Source organism: Myotis daubentonii, chromosome 3 (assembly GCF_963259705.1).
Source record: "Myotis daubentonii chromosome 3, mMyoDau2.1, whole genome shotgun sequence".
NCBI lineage: Eukaryota > Metazoa > Chordata > Mammalia > Chiroptera > Vespertilionidae > Myotis > Myotis daubentonii.
The window spans coordinates 143,281,025-143,302,760 of NC_081842.1; the positions used below are offsets into that span (position 1 = coordinate 143,281,025).

The 21,736-nt window shown below is 38.5% G+C and overlaps 1 protein-coding gene across 5 annotated transcripts in view; it reads left to right on the top strand.

Annotated features, from left to right (window-relative positions):
- CDKAL1 (CDK5 regulatory subunit associated protein 1 like 1) overlaps positions 1-21,736 on the top strand; it is a 684,969-nt gene that overhangs the window by 315,495 nt on the left and 347,738 nt on the right. For all 5 annotated transcript variants that reach the window (XM_059688757.1, XM_059688759.1, XM_059688758.1 and 2 more), the window contains one exon: positions 779-882. In XM_059688757.1, the coding sequence (XP_059544740.1) occupies positions 779-882 (104 nt within the window). The remainder of the gene's footprint in view (positions 1-778; positions 883-21,736) is intronic.

Consider the following 21,736-nt stretch of genomic DNA (forward strand, 5'->3'; position numbering starts at 1 on the left):
TGCTATAATGAATAACAAAGTTTTAAAAGATAATTTTAAAATGCTTTAAAATTTCAAAGTGAGACAAACTTAACTTTGGATATGTTTAAATATTTCTTTCTGATTTCTAATAGTGAAACATATGTGAAAATTTCCAAGAATGTATTTTTTATGAAAATGCCATTTCACTTTATTATTATGTCAGTTAAAAGTTAAATGCATATGCTTTTTCATTTCCAAGTAATATGGCATGTTTAGGAGATACTAAAATTTTAAAGTGTTTCAGTAGCCAAAGAAATGTCAGTGGTTTACAAACAGTGTGGATCTTGAATTTCTTTTGAGTAATGATTGTAAACTTTGTTCCACATGGATATTTGGATTTGAAGGTAATATTATGTGATTTGTATAATTATTCTTAATTTTTTTTTTTATTTCAGACAGGGAGAGGGAGAGATAAATAATAACATCAGTGATGAGAGAGAATCATTAATCAGCTGCCTCCTGCACACCCCACACTGGAGGTCGAGCCCACAACCCAGGAATTGAACCGTGACCTCTTGTTCATAGGTCAATGCTCAACCACTGAGCCGTACAATCATTTTTGAATGGTTGGAACATAATTAGAAATTTCTATGCCTGGTAGCAATAACATAAATATGAAGTATGGTAGATATTTGCTTCTTATATCTCCTCTATAAACTGCAAAAGTTACTAAAATAGCACTTTGGTGTGTTTTCTTTGTGTTAAGTGTGCACTGTCTTTAAAATTCCAGCTTTACTTATTGCTGTCATTGGAACAGGTGTCTCAATGCTTGTACCTACTGCAAAACTAAACACGCCAGAGGAAACTTGGCCAGTTATCCAATTGATGAACTAGTAGACAGAGCCAAACAGTCTTTTCAAGGTAAGAGTGTCTATAATTGTGTACAAGTTTAGTCTTCTTAATAAATTATAGTAGTCTTCTAATTTGTTTTACTTTCCATACATGCTTCTTTAGCTTTCTGATGAGTTTACAAATATTTCAGCTTATCTGATAGATTCAATCAGGTTATAATATTCACATTACTAGCCACTCTTTCATTTTTTTACGACTCTAAGGTAAGTGACATGATTTGAATTTTATCACCTATTATAGATTCCATGGAAAAGACAAAAAATAAAAATAAAAATGAAATCCATTATCTTTTCATGTGTGTTAAGAGTTTTGTGAACTGAGTAATACACTTTTTAAGATTTCTACCCATTTCTTTGGTCATTTCTGGACCATTAGAAAATTGAACTAATAAAGGTTTCCCAGAGTCTTGGAAGGAGAAGGTAGATTTTACTATCATCCAATAAAGATAGCCTTCCTTATTCATAGGACTATTGGGTCAGTAAGGAGTGGTACTGGTAGGGAGCCCAACAGAGAACGATTCGCTGTGTGAGTGGCCAGCTACTTCTGACTCATCACTTGCTGAAAAATGTGATTGTCTAGGTATCTCTCTCTACAAAATAAGACTTATCTTTTACATGAGTCAGAGTTGTGTTGTTTGACACATAACTGCTTAAACTATAAACTTCCCTTTTGTCTTTGTTTATGATATGTGTAATATAACATCAGTGTGCTTTTACACCCAACATGAGATAATGCATGGTCTCATAATCTTGTGGGTTAATAGTTATTGGCAATATACTTTTCTTTGAGGAAGTAACTTTGAGTGCTATTTTCAGTACTTCACACCCTGAATTCTAGCAAGTATGAGTTCCAAACACATTTCTTTATTTAGTCTATGTAAAGCTTTTATCAACATGAATTTGGAATGCTCTTAAAAATAGAGAGAAATATAACCTTGGTTGGTTTGTTAACACCTCCCAATAATTTTTTTCTATTTTTATATTCTTAGCTCAGTCCACTCTTCTATTTCCATTCAACAATAAATGAAAGGCAACTCACTGACTCTTGCCAGTGTTCTGTTTTAGGGTGAGACTAGATACCTAATCTAAGAAAATGTCTGGGTAATTGTCTTTTGTAACACAACTACCCTAAGGATTTTTCAAAAATGGCAAAAATTTGCAAAGAAACCTAATATATTTGAAAAATTATGCCTTTTCTGGCATCTTACATGGTGTTTTTTTTTTTATGTATCTGTTGGTTAATGGAGGTATTAAAACTATATTATATATCCATCAAACACTACAAATTGGAAGGCATACAAATTAGTTTCTTTGAGGCACTTTTTCAATATTATACATTTCTAAGTACAACTACATATAACTGAAAAATTTTCTCATTTTACTTTGAAAATTTGTTTGAAAAATATAAAACAGTTAAATCACCATGTAGGAAGTGAAAGTATTCTCTGGGCTCCCTCATATCTATCCTCATCTATAACCTATACTAATGCTTTGATATGACTGCCTCTTGACTTAGTATGGACACATTTATGTATTATATCTGACTTGAGGGGAAAAAAAGGAAGGGGTGAACGTAGTATTTATAAAATGCTTATAGAATTACTCTGAACATATCCAACAAACTTAGCTCTCTGGTTATCTTTAGAAATGCCCTCTGAGCAGTAGAGACACAGTGTGTTAGTTCTGTCAGACTTTGATTGGCAGTTAGCATTGACACATCCAAGTGATCTGGGCTAATTAAGGTGAGTGGTTCAAAGACTATATATATCAGAAGTTGGGAGTGACTTTGTGGCTATTTTTAGATAAAGTGTTAGAAAATATTTATTTAGTATTACTTTCATAATCATCATCAGTAGATATGTATGTGCCTTTTTATTTGCAATCATAGAATGTTTGCAATGTAAGGTTTTTCTGTTGTCTTGTTATCTGTAAATTAGAGTTGAAACTGAATGCTAGTTTTTGGACTGGTGAGCTCATTTGCTTGGATATGTGGTACTGTTTCTAAAATATTGAGGTCATAACTTTCTAGATAAGCTATTGCATTTAGGAAAATTTTAAGTTATCAAGTATTTGATGCTCTTTGCTTAAGAGAGTTAGAATTTAAAACGGTGGTGTGCTACTTACTAGCCACATGATCTGACAAGGTACATGACCTCTCCGAGCCATGTTCTTCTTATTACTATGCTGTTTAGTGTTGTTTGAGATAACTTATGCAAAGTAATTGCCTGTGTCCTTAGGCATTACTTAAACTGAAGGAATTTAGAATCAATTCAGAAAGAGAAGTCTTCATTTTGAGTGAGAATATTGGAACATCCACAGCAAACATTAATGACTAGAATCAAATGACAGATTTTCAAAAATATATTTTCTGAAAAATGTCTCTATAGATAGAAATTATTTAGTTTGACAACTACCTTTCATTTTCTTAATTTTAGAAAAATAAATTCATGTTAAGAATGGCCTTTTAACCCCTTTCTACTATAGTAAATAGCAGTCTATACCTCACATTTTAAGGACATTGAGTTAGTTTATTATCTTTTGTTTTCTGCAAAGGACAGTGGGATTTTAATGGTCTTACTGAATTTCTATGTTGGAGCTTTAAAATTGTGAAGAATAATTGTGAAGGTAAAAAGAAGAAATAACTCATTTTCTTAGTTTTATAGTGTTTGCATATTTAGTTCCTTTCATAACTCAGGTGTTAGGAATTGTTTTTGAACCACAACCCCATAAATTCTTCATTATGTCATTATGAAATTATCTGTCCTATAGAATTATTCTTCTAATAAAGAATAAATATTACTCTTTGAAAGATTATGCTAAATGTAAAGGTTAAATATGCTGCCACTAAATTTTAGCACTATGTTTAAAGTCACTGGAAATTAAATTTCCCGTCCTGAAAATTACATTTGCTTTCTTTCTGTAACTTAAAATTTTTAATGACTGTGTAGAAATATAAAGTGTTTTTTAAAAGCTCTAAACCAATTGTGGAATGGGGATTAGAACCCAGGTTGCCTGCCACGATGCAGTGAGATCCCAGTTTCTTTATGAATAGCATATTTAGGAAATATTTTATATTCGTAAAATGTATTTCTTAGTAGTCTAATGAATGTGAAGAGACTAAGAGCTAACCCAAAGGCAAGAGACTGTTGAGAAGAGATTTGTGAAATCATTCTGAATGTAAACTGGTTTCCCAGAGCATTAAAAATAGTATACATTCAGGTGCTGAAAAGTGAGAAAGGCAACTTATTAACTTTTGAATGGATAGCATTGAAGTCACAATCCTTTATATTTTGAAATAAAAATTTTTGTTTACCATTTACATATGTATTTGTGTGTGTGTTTGATTTCCTGGCTTTTTTGCTTTTTCTCTCACTGATCCTAGTCCCCTTGACTTTTTCTTTGACTGTTTTTACCTTCTTGGTGTGTTTAACATTTTTGTGGACAGTTCTGCATATGAGTTATAAGATGTACCAGGTGACTTCTGGGTATCATATCACTGTGTTAACCGACTGCTGGGAAACCTTCCCCCTTACTTCCCCACCTCTGCCGAGATTTAGGCTTTAAAAATTCCTGGGCATGGCAGTGTCTGGGGGCTGAGGTTTGACATGGTTGCATTTTCGATATCTAGAAAAACATGTCAAGCAGTGACCAGGACTTTGTTGAGGCCAGAATGAATTTACAAGCTAGTGTTTTCTAGCATATTTGTATTGATTTTTCTCTAGCAGCTAATCAATCAGTTTCAGTGGCCTAAGTGATGGAACAAACCTTTTTAAGTGTGCTGGGTGAGTGGTATGGAAACAACACCTTTCATTGCTGTCTCTGGAATCAAAATGTAGAGATGATGGATGAGCTGTTTTCATAGCTCTCCTGTGCTTTTCTAGATCTCATTTGTGTGTTACTACTTTTTTGTCCCTCACAAATCTGAAAAAGCCCTGCAGGATAAGTGGCGTAAGCAGGTTATAGGAAGGTAAAGAAATTAATGTGAAATATTAAAAGCAGAGAGAAAATTTCTTGATGCGTAGTGATTTTAATATTAATGCTGAAATTTTAAAAAATGAATTCTGTTTTATTTCAAGGATTACAAAGATACCATCAGTTGTGTATAAGATTAATTAAGAAATGCAACTGGAAAACATTGCTTCCTGCTCTTTTAAATCTGAAGAAATATGAGCAATATTTGATTTTCTGTTGTGCAAACTTCAGATTGTTGAGTTGTATGGTTTGCATCAAGCCAAATTTGACTGATCACCATTAGCAAGGGTTACTATACATTGATTTTGATCTAAAATAAAAAAAGACCCATAATTGCATCCTATTAATTTATAAGGCAGTTATTTAAATATCTTTTATTCCTTTATTTTTTCACTTGTGCTATGTTCAAATAAAATTGAAAAATCTTATTTCTTCTAAAGGATTACTAATGTTAATTTACATGTTTTTTTGTATATTGTCAACTTCCAAAAAAAGGATTTCAGGCAGCTTACATTAAATGATTGTATGTAATAGTTTATCATGAAAATAAAAGCTGTATGAAATGCTGTATTGTGTTTGTAATGAGGGAAGATGATTTTACCAACTGATAAATTCTGCCTCTTCAGAGGAATAATGAAATAATATGATTTATAGAATTTGAAATGCATGTGTAAAAGGAAGTATGTAGTTTGTAATGAGAAATGTACATGTTTCTAGGCCATTAACACTAAGAATTCTTGTTACACATCCTTTTCTAAGAGACATTGAATAATGAATTAGAAATGCCTTTAGCTGCTAATATATAGAAATTCGCGATATAGTCTCTTCATGGCCTTTTCTTCTGTTTTGACTTACAAAACCCAAAAATATAATATTAAGATATAAATTATAAATGAATTTTAATGGGCAAGCTAAATAAATGCATGAATGTATATAACTTGATAGGGGACATGGTGCCTAAATAGCTGTTTCTCAGATACTCAGTTTAAATAAGCTGGGATTCATCAATTTGATTTTGGACAAAGTTGGTTAAAGCTTTCCATGGAAAACAGAGTAAATTTACTGCCTTTTATTTATTCAATCTCTTAGTTTCTAAGTCACTGGTGTTCAAACCTCTCTTCAAATGAAATTTGAAAAGTCAAAGCAGTGCAGCCATGGTTAGAGTAGATGTGGAGCCCTACTTAATGAGCTCCCCCCCCCTTTTATTTTATTTTTTACCCTCTGAGGCCTTTCCTTGGAACCTTTAGGATTCCATCTGAATTGGCCAGTTTAGATTAGTATTTCTGTGGTGTATTCCTTAACATTTTCTTAAAGGTCTGATAGTAAATATTTTAGGCTTTGTGGAGCATAATGTCTTTGTTGCAACTGTTCATTTCTGCCCTTGTAGCATGCAAATAGCCATAGACAATCCATAAATGAATAGTTGTGGCTGTGTTCCATTAAAGATTTACTTATAACTAGAGGCCCGTCCGTGCACCGGTGAGGTCCCTTAGCCTGGCCTGAGCCCTCTCACAATCCAGGATCCCTCAGGGGATGTCAGAGGCCCAGTGCACAGATTTGGCCTGATCCCAGCAGGTGCATAAATCTATGCATTGGGCCTCTAGTATGCATTAAGATCTTTGGTTAAGCTCTTCCCGCCCTCCCCTCTCACCCCATCCCTCTGAGATTCATTAGTCTATTCCATGTTTCCATGCCTGTGTGTTGAGTGTCTGCCCCCGGTGGTCAGTGTGCATCATAGCTACCAGTCGAACCGTTGAATGGTTGCTTAGGCTTTTATATATTTACTAGAGGCCCGGTGCACAAAAATTTGTGCACTGGCGTGGGGGGGGGGGGTATCCCTCAGTCCCACTTGTGCCCTCTCACAGTTTTGGACCCCTCGGGAGATAACGACGTGCTGGCTTAGGCCTGCTCCCAGGTGGCAGAGGGCAGGCCCAATCCCTAGGTGTAGCCCCTGGTTGGGCTCAAAGCAGGGCTGATTGGGGAGTTGGGGCGCTGCCCCCTGTCATGCACAGAGCAGGGCAGATCAGGAGGATGCAATGCCACCCTCAGTCACACTCAGGGTAGGGCCGACTGGGGGGTTGGAGCGCCACCCCGTGTCACACTCAAGGCAGGGTCGATGGGGAGGTTGTGGCGCCACCCCCTGTCACGCACAGAGCAGGGCAGATCAGGGGGTTGTGGCACCACCCCTGTCACATACAGAGCCGGCCGATCAGGGGGTTGGGGTGCTGCCCCCTGTCACGCACAGAGCAGGGCCCATCAGGGGGGTTGGGGCTCTGTATCCTGTCACACACAGAGCAGGGCCGATCAAGTGGTTGGGGAGCTCCCCCCTGTCACCCACAGAGCAGGGCCAATCAGGGGTTGGGGAGATCCCCCTGCCATGCACAGAGCAGGGCAGATCAGGAAGTTGCGATGCCACCCTAAGTCACGCTCAGGGTAGGGCCGATTGGGGGGTTGGGGCGCCACCCCCTGTCACACTCAAGGCAGGGCCGATGGGGAGGTTGCAGCTCCACCCCATCACACACAGAGCAGGGCCCATGGGGGGGGGGTTGGGGCACCGCACCCTGTCACACACAGAGCAGGGCCAATCAGGGGGTTGGGAAGCCCCCCCATATCAGGCACAGAGCAGGGCCGATCAGGGGGTTGGGGCGCCTTCCCCTGTTATGAACAGAGCAGGGCAGAGAGGGAGGTTGTGACCCCGCCCTCTGTCACACAGAGAGCCGCAGGGCGATCAGGGGGTTTTGGCGCTGCCCCCTGTCATGCTGCTCCAGGGGCCAGGAGGCCTCGCGGCTCCGCTGACACCAGTGCTGGGAGGCCTCGCGGCTCTGCTTGACACCAGCTCAGTGAGGCCTCGCTGCTCGGCTGATCCCGGTGCTGGGAGGCCTCACGGCTCCGCTTGACACGTGGGCAGTGAGGCCTTGCTGCTCCGCTGATCCTGGTGCCAGGAGGCCTTGCTGCTCTGCTGATCCCAGTGCTGGGAGGCCCTGCAGCTCCGCTTGACACAGGGGCAGTGAGGCCTTGAGGCTCCTCTGATCCCCGTGCTGTGAGGCCTTGCAGCTCTGCTGATCCCGGTGCTGGGAGGCCTCATGGCTCTGCTGATCCCAGGCCGGGAGGCCTTGCGGCTCCGCTGATCCCGGTGCTGGGCGGCATATTACCCTTTTACTATAAAGGATAGAGGCCTGGTGCACAGGTGGGGGCCGGCTGGTTTGCCCTGAAGGGTGTCCTGGATCAGGGTGGGGGTCCCCACTGGGGTTCCTGGCCAGCCTGGATGAGGGGATGATGGCTGTTTGCAGCTGGTCACATCCCCTTCAGGGTGGGGGTCCCCACTGGGGTTCCTGGCCAGTCTGGGTGAGGGGCTGAGGGCTGTTTTCAGGCTGGCGGGTGACTGAAGCTCCCAACCTCTCCTTTTTTTCTTTTTTTTTTAATTCTGGGATTTATTTACCTTCTATGGCTGTCACTGGAGCTGAGAGCCGGCTTTAGCTCTGAGGCTTGGCTCCAGCTCTGAGACCTCAGCTGCTGAAAGTAGGTATCTGGGCTTTGTTTAGCTTCTATAATTGAAACACTGTTGCAACTCCAGTTCTGAGGCCCGGCTGGCTGAAAGCAGGTTTCTGGGGATTGTTTAGCTTCTATAATTGCAACATAGTTGCTTAGAGTGCAGCTCAGAGCTGGGCAGTGGCAGTCGGGGAACCTTGGCTTCCTCCATCACTGGAGCAAGCAAGCCTCCTGTTTGCTTCAGCTGCCTGGCTGCCGGCTACCATCTTGGTTGGCAGTTAATTTGCAATTAGCCAAGGGGAAGCGTGTTGGAGGTATGGTTAATTACCATGTTTGTCTATTATTAGATAGGATAGATTAGAGGCCTGGTGCATGAAATTCATGCATGGGCGCAGTGTCCCTCAGCCCGGCCTGCACCCTCTCCAATCTGGGACCCCTCAGGGGATGTCCGACTGCCAGTTTAAGCCCGATCCCTCTCACAATCCGGCACTGCTGGTTCCTAACCGCTTCTGCCTGCCAGCCTGATTGCCCCATCTGTTCCCCTGCCAGCCCGATCACCCACAACTGCCCTCCCCTGCTGGCCTGATTGCCCCCAACTGCCCTCCCCTGCAGGCCTGATCACCCACAACTGCCCTCCCCTGCTGGCCATCTTGTGGTGGCCATCTTGTGATGATGTCGCTCATGACGCCACCTAGGTTTGTATTATATAGGATAGGAGTTATGATGAAAAGGTTCAATGGTCAGTTTTGAGGAAGGCTAACTTAAATAAGACTCTTTATGGCAGAACTTTCTGTTGTCTCTAATATGCAAATGTAGATAATAAATCCATAAGAGAAGGATGTAGTCTTTAGGAACTAATGTTGATCTAGAAAAGAACAGTTGGGTTATTCATTGTAGTCACTCAGCAATTTTATAAAACCAAAACCAAACAATTTCTGTGGATGGAGTGGTCAGGGTGGGGGGCTTCATTTTCTAAAATACTCTGTAGGAGATTCTAATGTATATCCAGGTTGGAAAACTAGAATTGAGAACTACTAGTTCAGACAGGTTTTTAGTTGAAGCTATAAAATGAACTGGTCCTTTCAACCGTTATCGAAGGGATTGTCAGGAAGAAGCCCTGGCTGACCAGTAAAGAATGAGCCCGGCTCGGGAAGTCGGAGGGGCAATAGTGTTGTCAGTTGGTGACCTACCTGATAGCTAATGGATGGGTTTGAAATCCAAAGGTACTTGATTACGTTAAAAGGCTCAATGACTTCGTTATCCCCAAGGTATCACAAAAGGGTCAACTGCCATTTAGGAGTATTTAGTGTGCTGTGTGGGAATGAAAATCACATGGTCCTTGTCTTCAAGGAGTTCCTCCCGGTTTAGAAGGAGAGAGTAAGTAAATTGGACTGGTGATTATTAGGTACACAGAAGCAGGAAGCAAGTCTTCAGATAAAAATCATTGAGCTTTTTAACGTAAACAAGCACCTTTGGATTTTGAAAACACCCCCTGTCTGTCTAGGGTGGTGTCAGCACCCCGACAACACTGTGTTGCCTCTCCACCTTCCCTAGCTCCTAGTTTCTTTTTCTAGTCAACCAGAGCTCTTCCTCACATTCCCTCTCAATACATAGTTCTTGTTAGCCACTGCCATGTGGTTACAATGAATATTCCTGATGAAATCTTTTTGCCATTCTGAATCTTGAGGTTGGGATGTTTCTGGAGGTCTATGAAAGAAAGAAATCAAATAATGACTCTTTAACTGAAGTAACTATTGGATTATATAGTTGTTATTTTTCCATTCATTCAACAAATACTTATTAAGTCTTTATTTAGAAACAGTTCATATTTCTGCTAATAGGCACATTCTTTAGAAAAGCAGGGATAAGGTCCAGCTGGTGTGGCTCAGTGGTTGAATGTTGACCCATGAACCAGGAGGTCATGGTTCAATTCCCGGTCAGGGCACATGCCTGGGTTCCGGGCTCAATCCCCATTACGGGGTGTGCAGGAGGCAGCCAACTGATGTTTCTCCCTCTCTCTTCCTCTCTCTGAAATCAATAAAAACACATTTAAAAAAAAGTAAGGATAAGGGTACATTTTTATAATCAACCTTTGATTACTTCTTCTAATAAGATAGGCCAGTGGGTAATGTTTGCTGATGATTGAGTAAACAGCTTGTCTTTGCTGTGGGAAACAAGGATTAAGTCCTAAGGCTGTTTTACAGAATGACATTTGCTCAAAATTCTCTGAGTTTTCATAGTTTAGAGTACATGTAATCTAAAGTACAGCAAATTTGGGGCTTCCGGGTATACCTTCTTGTATGCATCCTTAGGAAAACTAGAGTAATTAACACCCCACTGTTACTGGAGATTGTTATTCTTTCCCTCTATTGTGTTCTACAAAACAACTTGCAAATATGCAAATAAGTTTAATATATATTTAGTTATTATAATAAAATAATGAGACCTGGGAAAACAGAAAATTAGGCTATAGTCACATAGGCAGTTTTGACTCTGAACTTTTTGCAAGTTTATTCTCTATAAGGAAAAAACAAACAAACAAAACAGCTTGGCATTAGATTTGAAAGAAAATTTTCACATGGACTCATATAGTGAATACTGAGAGATGTAGTAAGTAGGTCTCAGCAGCATCCTTTCAGCACTCAAATTCGTGTACTGTGTTTCTTAGAGTTGTATATTTTGGCATTCCTTGTTAAAACTTGCACCCGTGCCCGGAAAAACATAATATTCTGAAAGGATTTCTTGGGAGTACATTCTAAGTATTTGTGACTCTCTAGTGATCCGGCCTCTCTTCTTTAGCCATCGGGCACCAGAAAGGAGTCCTGTTACAGAGGCTGATAATAGCCAAGGCGTTTGCTCACACACACTAGGTCATTCAGTGAGGTAATACTTTGGGGTACAGGACAAAGATATTAGAATTTGTCTTTGTATGTATTCCTCTTCCTTTAAAATTTTCTTTTTTATATATTTTGTATTGTACATAATCTATTAGTACACTAGTATAGAGTATAACTATGTGTTCAGATGTATTATTTAATTATTTTTATTACATGTGATTAAGCTTTTATTGCTTATTAATTATGTCATTCCATACATTTTTAAGTAAACGGAGTTTGAGAAAGTATACTTATTCTTAAAATTTTTTACAGATTCAGGAAAGTGATTTTTCAAAACATGGAGATTACTGACTTAAAGAGCAAATAGCCTGCCTGTTTCCCACTGTGAACCTAGTTCTTTCAGCCAGGCATGGACTGAGTAGGGCAGCAGAGGTCTTTGCTCTCTGTCAAGGTCCCAAGGTGCCTGTATTCTGTTTTGATTGAGTGCAAATCCATCTGCGTTTGAGATCAAATAAGCAGATAATGAAGTTTATGCCCTTTGGAGGAAAACTGAAGTACTGAGGGAGGCTTGCCATGCATCTCTGCTCAGAGGCGGAGAGATTACCCTCCCAGCACATGTTCCCCTTCCCTTCCATCTGGGTTTAGGTCACTGGAGGACTGAGCCAGAGGGCACTGGATCAGGCATCTGTGACAGTGTGTAGATGGGTTTAGTAGGTGCTCAATAAATGTGGAATGAGTAGCTAATCCTGAATTGATTATGCCTGATGAAATTCCATGTGCAACTGGGAACCTCTAATGAAAACACAGCCTGGAAAAGCTATATGTCTAAAGTGGGCAGGAGATCTTGCTTCATGTCAGCTGCTCTTTAGGCACAATTGAGTACTAGGTCTTATAACACAGGCTTGATTTTATGACATCAGATATTTAGTGGTGGTGGTTTTCCAAGATTGCAACAGAAAAATTATTACTTTTGGAAATTATTTCCTGATGTTAACAGGTATCTTTCAATTCACTAAATGGGTATATCCATTTAGAGCTATGGTTATAGTTATAAGTAAATATATATGTATTTGCTTTGATATTTTTTTACAAAACAGAATTCTACAAATGATTTTTTTGTGACAAGGGGACAAAAGTTAACCAAGGGTTTGCTTTCAGAGTTTGAACTGAGGCTGGTCTGTCTCTGGGATTATTTTGGTGAAGTTTAAAGGCTGCATGTTAGTTTTGGAAGGTTGTTTAATGGAATTTTAATAGTCCTGGAAAGATGTAAAAGTGATACCGCTACCTGGTGGTTTGTAAACCTGACCTTTGTGAGATGTTTTCTGGGCAAAAGTACTACTTTATGATGCCAGCAGCTTTTATTGATTCTGCAGAGTCTGCAGTTTTCTAACACTGGCTGTCACTTCATTCCAGCTGAAAAATTATTAAATTTCTTCTCTTGGTTGTGTGGATATTAAATTGCAGTAAACACTTGCACAATGTCAGGTATGGTGAGCACAATTTTCTGCATGAAAAAAAATGTTTGTTAGTGAGACCTTGGCTGTTCTGCAGAGGTTATAAATTTTTTTATTTCTTTATTTGGTATATATATATATTTTCCCTCTTGGTGAGTTCCAGCACATTTCTTGTTATTTGTAATAAGAAAGAAAAGTTTGATTTAGATTGCTGACTTTAAAAAATATGCTCTTTAGTTAATCATTTCTGGTACTGTCAACAATAGAAGGGTGAGAACCTGGGGGTGAGGGATTAACCAGTGAAAATGTAATCGGAGAATAATGAGAAAGATCTGATGAAGTAATGAATTGAATGAATAAGGGAAGGAATGAATAATTAGATGACCATCCACTCCACATAGATTTGTTTGGTTTGTTGAATTTTAGTTAAGGAAGGTGAACAATGGTGAGGTGGTAATCATTTATTGGATTTGGGTCTTAAACTTTACTTTTTCTACGAATAATCTCTAGACCTCTGGGGTGTGTGTTCAAAATACAGACATCTGGCCAAATTCCCAATTCAGTAGTTCTGCCATAGGCCCAGGAATTTGTATGTTCAAATGAATCACTGCAAATAACAATTCAGATGCAGGTGCATGAGGACCATTCTAAAAACTTTTGTCTAGACAACTTTCTTGGATTAAATACACTAAGTCATTTGATCAAAATAGTCAGTGGAAATGGAGAAGAAATGTACTATTTATGTGAGGAAATAAAGTAAAAATCTGGGCTTGTTTTTTCATGTAATAGATGACGTGTGGCCTTTTATTAGGTTACGTTGGGGTGCTTCAGGTACAGTTTCCTAGGCTCCACCTCAGGGTATTCTGATTCTGTGAGGTAAGCTGAAAACTGGCAATGTTGTGTATTTTTTTTAAAGCAACCTTGTTCTTTTTTTGTTTCTTTTTTACCCAAGGATTTTTTTCCATTGATTTTTAGAGAGTGGAAAGGATGGGGGCGGGGGGGCAGGGAGGGAGGGAGGGAGGGAGAGAGAGAGAGAGAGAGAGAGAGAGAGAGAGAGAGAGAGAGAGAGATGAGAGAAAGACACATTGATTGCTTGCCTCCTGCACGCACCCCGACAGGGTAGGGGATGAAACCTGCAACCCAGTTATATGTCCTTGACCCTTGACCGGAAATAAATCCCAAAACTCTCCCTGTGCATGTGTGGGTCAACACTCTAACCACTGAGCATACCAGCCAGGGCAGCAGTCTAGTTCTTTTTGATCTGTACATTTATATAGATTTTCTCCTTTTTGAGTATCACTTTTATTTTGTGCAGTTTGAGTTGGGCCTTTCAATGAAGAAAGAGTGTCACACTGTTACTTAACTAAGATATGGGAAAAAGATACATCACTACTTGAAACATTTGATAAACTAAAACTGATTTGTTCCTAAGTTTGGAATTGATCAATTTTGTTTGATCATACAATAGCCTGATATTCTGAGAATTTACTTTTAACATAATAAATTATACCATGAAGACTTCTTCATGAGAAATCTGGAAGCCACCTGGTTTTCCCTCTTTTGTTTCCTTCCCAGCCCTGTAGTTTCAGTTACAACTTTTATGAGTAAATCAAAGAATTGCATCCTAGGAGGACACGTTTGCTATTATCTTTAGCCCTTCATTTCCAGATGAGGATCATGATGCCTAAAGAGGATAAGTGACACCACTAAACTCCTGTCCACCACCCAAAAATCTCTTACCGCTGCTGGGAAAGACAGCTCAGGGCATATGGGGGGTTGGGTGGGGGGGGGGGGAGAGGCCATGTGAGTAGAAAGAAAAGTTGTGGGCTGGAGGACTAAGTGGTGGTCTCTCAGAAGAGGAGAGGCTTCAGTCCAGGAAGGGTGGTTTGCATTTGTAGGAAAATACAGTTCCACTTTGGATCCAAGTCCATGAGGCCCCATGTGACTGCTGCACTCTCCATTCCACTCTCACCTGCTCACTCTGTCCCCAACCTCTTATCACCAAGCTATTCTTCCGTAGTTCTTTGAACACAGCACCTTCTCTTCCCCTTTTTTTCCTGAAAGTTTTCACCTGTCTCTTTCATATTAAAGTACCAGCTTAAATATCACCTCACAGAGGCCCTTCTCTGACCAAACTTTTAAGGGAGCCTCTTCCTTTTTATTTTCTACCATATCACACTGTTTATTTCCTCCAAAGCACTTATAGTAATTTTTACTTTAGAGCTACTTGTTTCTTCATTTCTTTAAAAATTAAAAAAAATTTTCAATTAGTTTACATTCAGTATTATTTAGTATTAGTTTAAGGTGTACAGCACAGTGATTAGACAATCATATACTCACCAAGTGTTCTCTGTGATCTGTGCAGTACCCAACTGGCACCGCACACAGTTATTACAATATTACTGGCTGTATTCCTATGCTGTTGCTGTACTTGACATCCCCATGACTATTTTGTAACTACCAATCTGTACTTCTCAATCCCTTCACCTTTGTCTTTATTCCTCTTTATTCTGAGAAGTTAGTGAGAATGCCGGTTTAATTCATCACTGGAGTTTAGAGTTTGGCACAGCACAGGGCATATAGTGGGCCCATAATAAATATTTGTTGAAAAAAATGCATGAATAAAAATTATAGCTTATAAATTAATAGAATTCTATGAAATTTAGATTTGTTTAAAAATATTCTTCATAATGAGGTCTGCTGTTTTAGAGCAAAGCATAAACAACATAAGCTACAGAAATGCCTTTCTACATCTTCATTTTAATAGGAAAAACATATTTGCTTTTCGTAAACACCTTCTCCAGTGGGTGTGAAGTGACAGACTTCAGTACTGGGAATAGGGATGGTAGCAATGTTTCAGGAGCCATGCTTGATACCGTGTGTGAGTGTGTGTGTGTGTGTGTGTGTGTGTGTGTGTGTGTGTGTGTGCGCGCGCGCGCGCGCGTGGGAGAAAATACCAGCTAGTTAGTTAGAATGGGGCCATGTTGCTTATCACTTTAAAAGTGTTGGCCTTGACTCAGGGTTTAAAGTCTATTTGTGCAATGGACAAGTCTACTTTTGGCATTAAATATATTTGAACTATTTAAGCTTAGTTGACTGCTTATAGATTTTATAAACATTTAAAAATAATCTAAGATTTAACAGATCTGGAGAATCAACATTTCCAGTTTCCTTCTCTTATAATAGCATGTAGATAAACTATTGAAAAATCCTGTGGACTGTTACGTGGCGGTCTCTTGAACCATGTCTCCCAGTATTCATGCTCTGTGCATACCCCTGCCACATTGACTGTCAGGTTGACCACTTGTCTTGCTTTGACCAGTGGGACATTAGAAAACATGATGTAAGCAGAGGTTTGATAAGCCCTTGCATAGTGGGGCTTATTCACGTGGGGTGTTAGTTGGAGTCCTGAGCCACCATGTAAGGAGGTCGAGCAGTATCATATGGACAAAGAGAGGTGCATAGACAGCCCACAGATATTCCAGCTGCCCAGCTGAGATGTGAGGAAGTCATAGTGAATTTTCCAGCGGCTACATTGATCAGAAGTATCTAGATTGCATAATTGTGAGCAATACTCAATCATTGTTTTAAGCCTTTAATTTTTGTGTATTGTGCAGCAACAAGAATATTAGATATTTTTTAAAATGTATTTTAATATTAAAATGTCACAATGCCTTTATTATATTTACAGATTATAATAAAGATTAACCAAATATAGTCAGGATTGTTTTTCATTAAACTAAATCTGGTGGAAGTAATAGGATTATGGTTTAAACAATTGCTGGCATATCACCAGGAACTATTAAGGGTACTTTATTGTCTATAATCCAGTCAGTAAGCAATTATATCACTGGTGTTAAGAGCAGTCATTCAGATAAAATCTAAAATGCTATGGCGTTTTGGTTAAGAGCAGAATGGGTCCAGTTCTGCTTCCATAGTTCATTAGCTCTGTGGCTTTACCAAAGCTGTTTATTCTCTCTCAGCCTCAACTTTTCCATCTGGAAAATAGGGATAAAGCATACTTATCAGGTAAACAGCATGAATATTAAACAAAATAACTTAATGCTAAGTCTGTGATACTTTGAGAATACTTAATAAATGGTTGCTTATTGTTGTTATTAACAATAATAGTAAGAGGGCAAGAAGGAGGAGGAGGAACAGGAGAAAAAAAGTTACTACCTAAGAAAATACTGTTGCCATTTTAATTAACTTGTTTTTCTTTCCAACACTTCTATGCATTTGTGCGCAAATCCACATGCTTTCACATGCCTGTGCCTGGGCTGCTGCAAAGAAACACTGGACTATAAGTGTGCTTCTCACATTTAAAGTGCATGCGGATGACCTGGGGATTTGTTAACATTTTGTTTCCTAGGTCTTGGGTGGGGCCTGTGAATCTGTATTCTGAGCCCCAGGTCATGCTGATACTGAGTGGAAAGGGCCTGCAGGTGGCATGATACTCATGACCCTTCACATTTTGGCTTAAATGTCTTTTTCAGCCCTCATCTCTCACCATTCTGCACCACATTTGTTTCCAGTGACAGCATTTTTTCTTCTCACAACTGTGATAGTGCTTGCCAGGTTTAAGGTGATTTGTTTAAATGTTCATATCCTTGACTTTATCTCCTCTAATAAGGACTGCTTGGGTCTTACTTATTGTGATATCACAATTAATGTTCAAGTAAGTGTGCTTTACATGCATGCATGCATGCCCTTACAGTGAATGTTCTCAGAATGAACCTTCTAAATTTCTGGCTGTGGATCCTGGAGTTCGAAGGAATAGTCAACCAGTACCCTTGATTGGTAATGAGACAAAACAGATTGTTCATAGGTTTGAAGTAATTTAGGAGAGTATAATGTGGATTGTGCACAGCAAAAACTATTATTTTGTGAATATTGATGTATACCCATTATACACACACACACACACACACACACACACAATGACAAGCTAGATAATATTTGAAACAAAATAAATGCTTTACTTAGGAAATGTTGAAGAAAATGTATAAGTGAATTTATTTCTGTTTTTGCATCTGTACTTGTTCATTCTGGCTACATGCATGCTTTATTTTTTGACTTGAAATAATTTTATATACAATGATCTGACGTTCATTTAAAGTAGTACCCACTTGAAGATATAATTGACTATGTAATTAGTTTTAGTAACAAGAGGGGGATAGGAGAAACTTGGCACTATGTTAAGTAGAGAATAAATGGAATAAAGATTGAAAAAATAATTTCTCTAACTGCATTAGCCCCAGCATTTGAATGTTTTCAGCAAAATTATCTTTGCAGCTAGATTTCCAAGCAATAAGTGCTTAATATAAGTTTGTAAATATTGCAATCATATAAAAATATACATCTCCCTGTGAATTTTGAAAATCTTTATAATGTTTTTGCCCAGATTGATTAACATTTTGCATTTTTATTGTATATTTCTTAAAATGATGACATTTAAAATAGTTTACTTTGAGTAAATAGAGGAGAATGGTTGAGTTTTTCCCTAGTAAATAGAGGAAAATGGTTGTTTGTCCATAGTACATTAGCCAAGGTTAGTATGTAATTTAATATTATTATTATTACTATTATTTGTTTATTTAACAAACATCTTTCAAGTACCTATAAAGTGGAGGATTTGTGAGAATGAAATGCTGTTTACATTTTATATTTTCTGTAGTGACTGCTGGAACATTAAAAGAAACAATTTGTAATTTATAATTCTTACTTCAGAGCAAGTTATGAAACAAATATATTTTTCTTCACTATAATATAGAATTTACTAAAATATAAGGTGCTGCTTAAAGATAGCTGGCATGTTCAGAATAATTTAAATAAAAGGAAAAGGAAATGGAGACTTGAATCAATGTATATTAGGTAAGATATTTCTCAAATTGGGAATCAGCTAATTCTTGACATCTAATCACATAATTATATAATCAGTCACCATATTGCCGATTATTCTTAAACATGGATTCCAAGAAGCAGAATTGCTATCCCTGAGTAAATAAAAATGTGTTTTATATGCTGCATAGTATTTATTATATTCTGCCACCAAAAAAAACATAAAATAGAACCTTTACATGCTACTGATCATATTCCTTATTTTATTTTTATTCTTATTTGTGAAAGTGATTTCTTAAATGAATACAGGGATGGTTATAAATATGATTGAGACAATATGCTGTTTTATGAGTCCTTAAATATTAATAACATTATCTAAGAAGTGAGAATGTGCTTTCACCTCTAGCTTTTCATTTCATCTTCACACTCACTGAATGAATTATAGCTGCTGGTGTTTGTTCCTGTTGTACTGAAGCACAGAGAGGGTGCACTGCAAATCTGAGGAGGAGTGTTGGCATAGAGATTTCCTGGCTGATGGGCCGGTGCACTTCGCACTGTAGCATGCTGCCCCTCAGGGCGAGTGCTGTGCTCAAATACCTGATATTGCAAATGCATTGGCTGCTATAGTGCAATTTAGTTTATTATGGTAGCAATTTATTTCATCAGTTGGGACATTTTGAGAGAAACCCTGAGTAGAATTGCAAGCGTAATGCTCTTGAATGGTGGCACCACACATTTCACAGGTTTTCAGTTTCATTGGTCGTTGTTCAAAAGACTAGATATTTATTAAAAGCAACAGAATGCTAAAAAGCAAACCCAAGCAATAATTTTAGGGTCTAGGAACCTTATTGTACTAAGAGAACGTGTTTTAATATGTGTATTATTAAATTAGAATACATTTAAGTATATTCATTAAATAGTTCATAAAGACACATTTAAAACTAACTGATAATATATAAAAATGCCTATTCTCTTTAAGTGTGGAAATATAAAGTGTTTAAAATAAAATTGTATTTCATATTTTAGAAATGTACATGAAATGGAGATAGTAATGATGTCAGTGATGCAGAAAGGTGACTTCTGTGATGTGTATCTATCAATCAGAGGCTTGGGATCCATGAAGAAATGTCAGATTTCTACTAGCGTGCCAACCAGAGTAGCTTGATCACCTAAAACCTGTGTTCTCACGCCACAGACTTTCATTCAAAGGACTGAATTTAAATCTGAAATGTATTTGAAAACCAGTTCCTATAAAAAATGCACTTATAGCTTGAACACTGGAGATGCCAAGCTAATCCAGTTCATCTGTAGTTGCCAGTCGCGCCTGTTTTTAATATCAGGCCCTTGCATTTGTGTCACGCACTTGTTTTGCTTTACTTTCTGAGAACCAGTGCTCCCAAGAAAGAAAAAATAAACCCACTTTTGTTCCTAGTTTATTTGCTAACCAGGTCAGACACCCTTGATTAGCTCTTGGTTGGAGGACAATTTGAACCTTGACAGATTGAACCCAAACAGCAGGGTTTCTCTAGACTGGCCAACAGATAGAAAAGGTAAAAGAAAAGCTAATTCCAGTTCACCAGCCATACAACAGGGCTGAATAAATGTTCAACTGTTAATGAATAGCTATTTCAAATATTTACAAAAGGCCAAGAAAAAAGAAAAGATTAGCATCTTAGGCAGCTGTTCTAAGGGAAACCTATTAAAATAAACATGATAAATGATGCTCGAGAGCTAATATATCTGTCAAATACCAAATACACTCAAGGAAAAAACAGTTTCAGAAAAAACTCTTTGGGGCATGGCTATCTTGCTTTGTGGTTTACACCAGAATTTTGTTTTTATTCTTTTAAAAGTTTATATTTTCTAACTCTTCTAATATTCATACGGATATTGTTTTATAGATTGCAAAGGCATGAGTAAGTGAATGTGTTTTGCTGAGGTGTGCCTATTGTGATTAAATTGGTTAGATACTGTTGCTTTTAAGTTCACCTACATACATTTGAATGAAGACACGCTGTTAATTGTTATTTTATTGGCTTGCAGATGATATAATGGTTTGACTATGACAGTAATAACATTTTAGTATCATGGCAATTGTGTTAGGAAATGCTGCATAAAAAATGAAGTTATTACTGAAGCAGTGATGTGTTGGTTCCCGGCACTGGTTACAAGTACAGTTATTATTGCCTACAAGTGCTTGACACTGTTTCGACAAATCCATCCTGATTTCTCCATGTAAATAAAATACCCTATTTTTGCACTTAGCTAAAATGAAAGCAAACTGTACTTGCCATGTATTAATGACATATCGTAGACCTTTGGTCTTCAAAACTTGCCATTTGTATTTTTAATTATTTCTTGATACCACAAATGTGTGGAAAGAAGCAATTTGATTTTCTGAGGCTTGAATTTGTGATTGAACAGGGTATTCTGAGGCTCACATCATTTATCTGATGAGCCAGTTTAGTCATGAGCTCAGGATTTATATCTTAGTGTCACATAGAGTAAGTCTCTTGCAATTTTTTAGTTGTAAATTACTAAATCTTTGTTTCTGTGTCCAAGATGTCATCTGAAGGAGAGCAAGAGTTATTAGTGGTTAAACCTTTGTGAGTTTGGAGATTTGTGAATGATGAGGATCTACTGTATTAATTGAATATTTGAAAGTACTGAGTAGTTTTGATTTGAGGTCATTTCAAATTTGTAAAACTGTGATTCTTTACCAGGAGTATGGGTCATTTTGTGAAAGTTCAAAAAACATGTGCATGGTTGAAGTGTTCCCTTTGTAGGGATTGATGTCTGTGGTGCAGATATAAAGAAGTTTGGTCATGCTCACAACGAGAAGCCAGGCAGGTTAGGTATATTGATGTATTACTGGGCCCACTATCCGTTTCCAGGCGGGTTTCAGAGCCAGTGTAGGAGCCTGGCCTTCTCAGCCCCTCTAGAGAGGATACTTCCAGAGAGGATCTTCCTGGGGAGTCTACGGTGCAGGCTGACAGAGTCTGGGACTTCTTGATCCAGCCCTAGCCTCTTTTTCCCAACTCACTTACACTCCTCTCCAGGAGTACAGTTGGTTTCAGCAGTGTCTTTATTGATCCATTTCACCTGCTCCCACCCAAACGGGCATGATTGAATGCTCTATAATTACCTATCACCTGGAATAGCCTTTAATCACCATTAATTCATTTCAGCTCACTAATGCCAAGGTTAGAAAATGGAAGGGACGACTAAAGAACCTAACACTGGTGTATAGAGTGGCATGAATGAGTAGTGA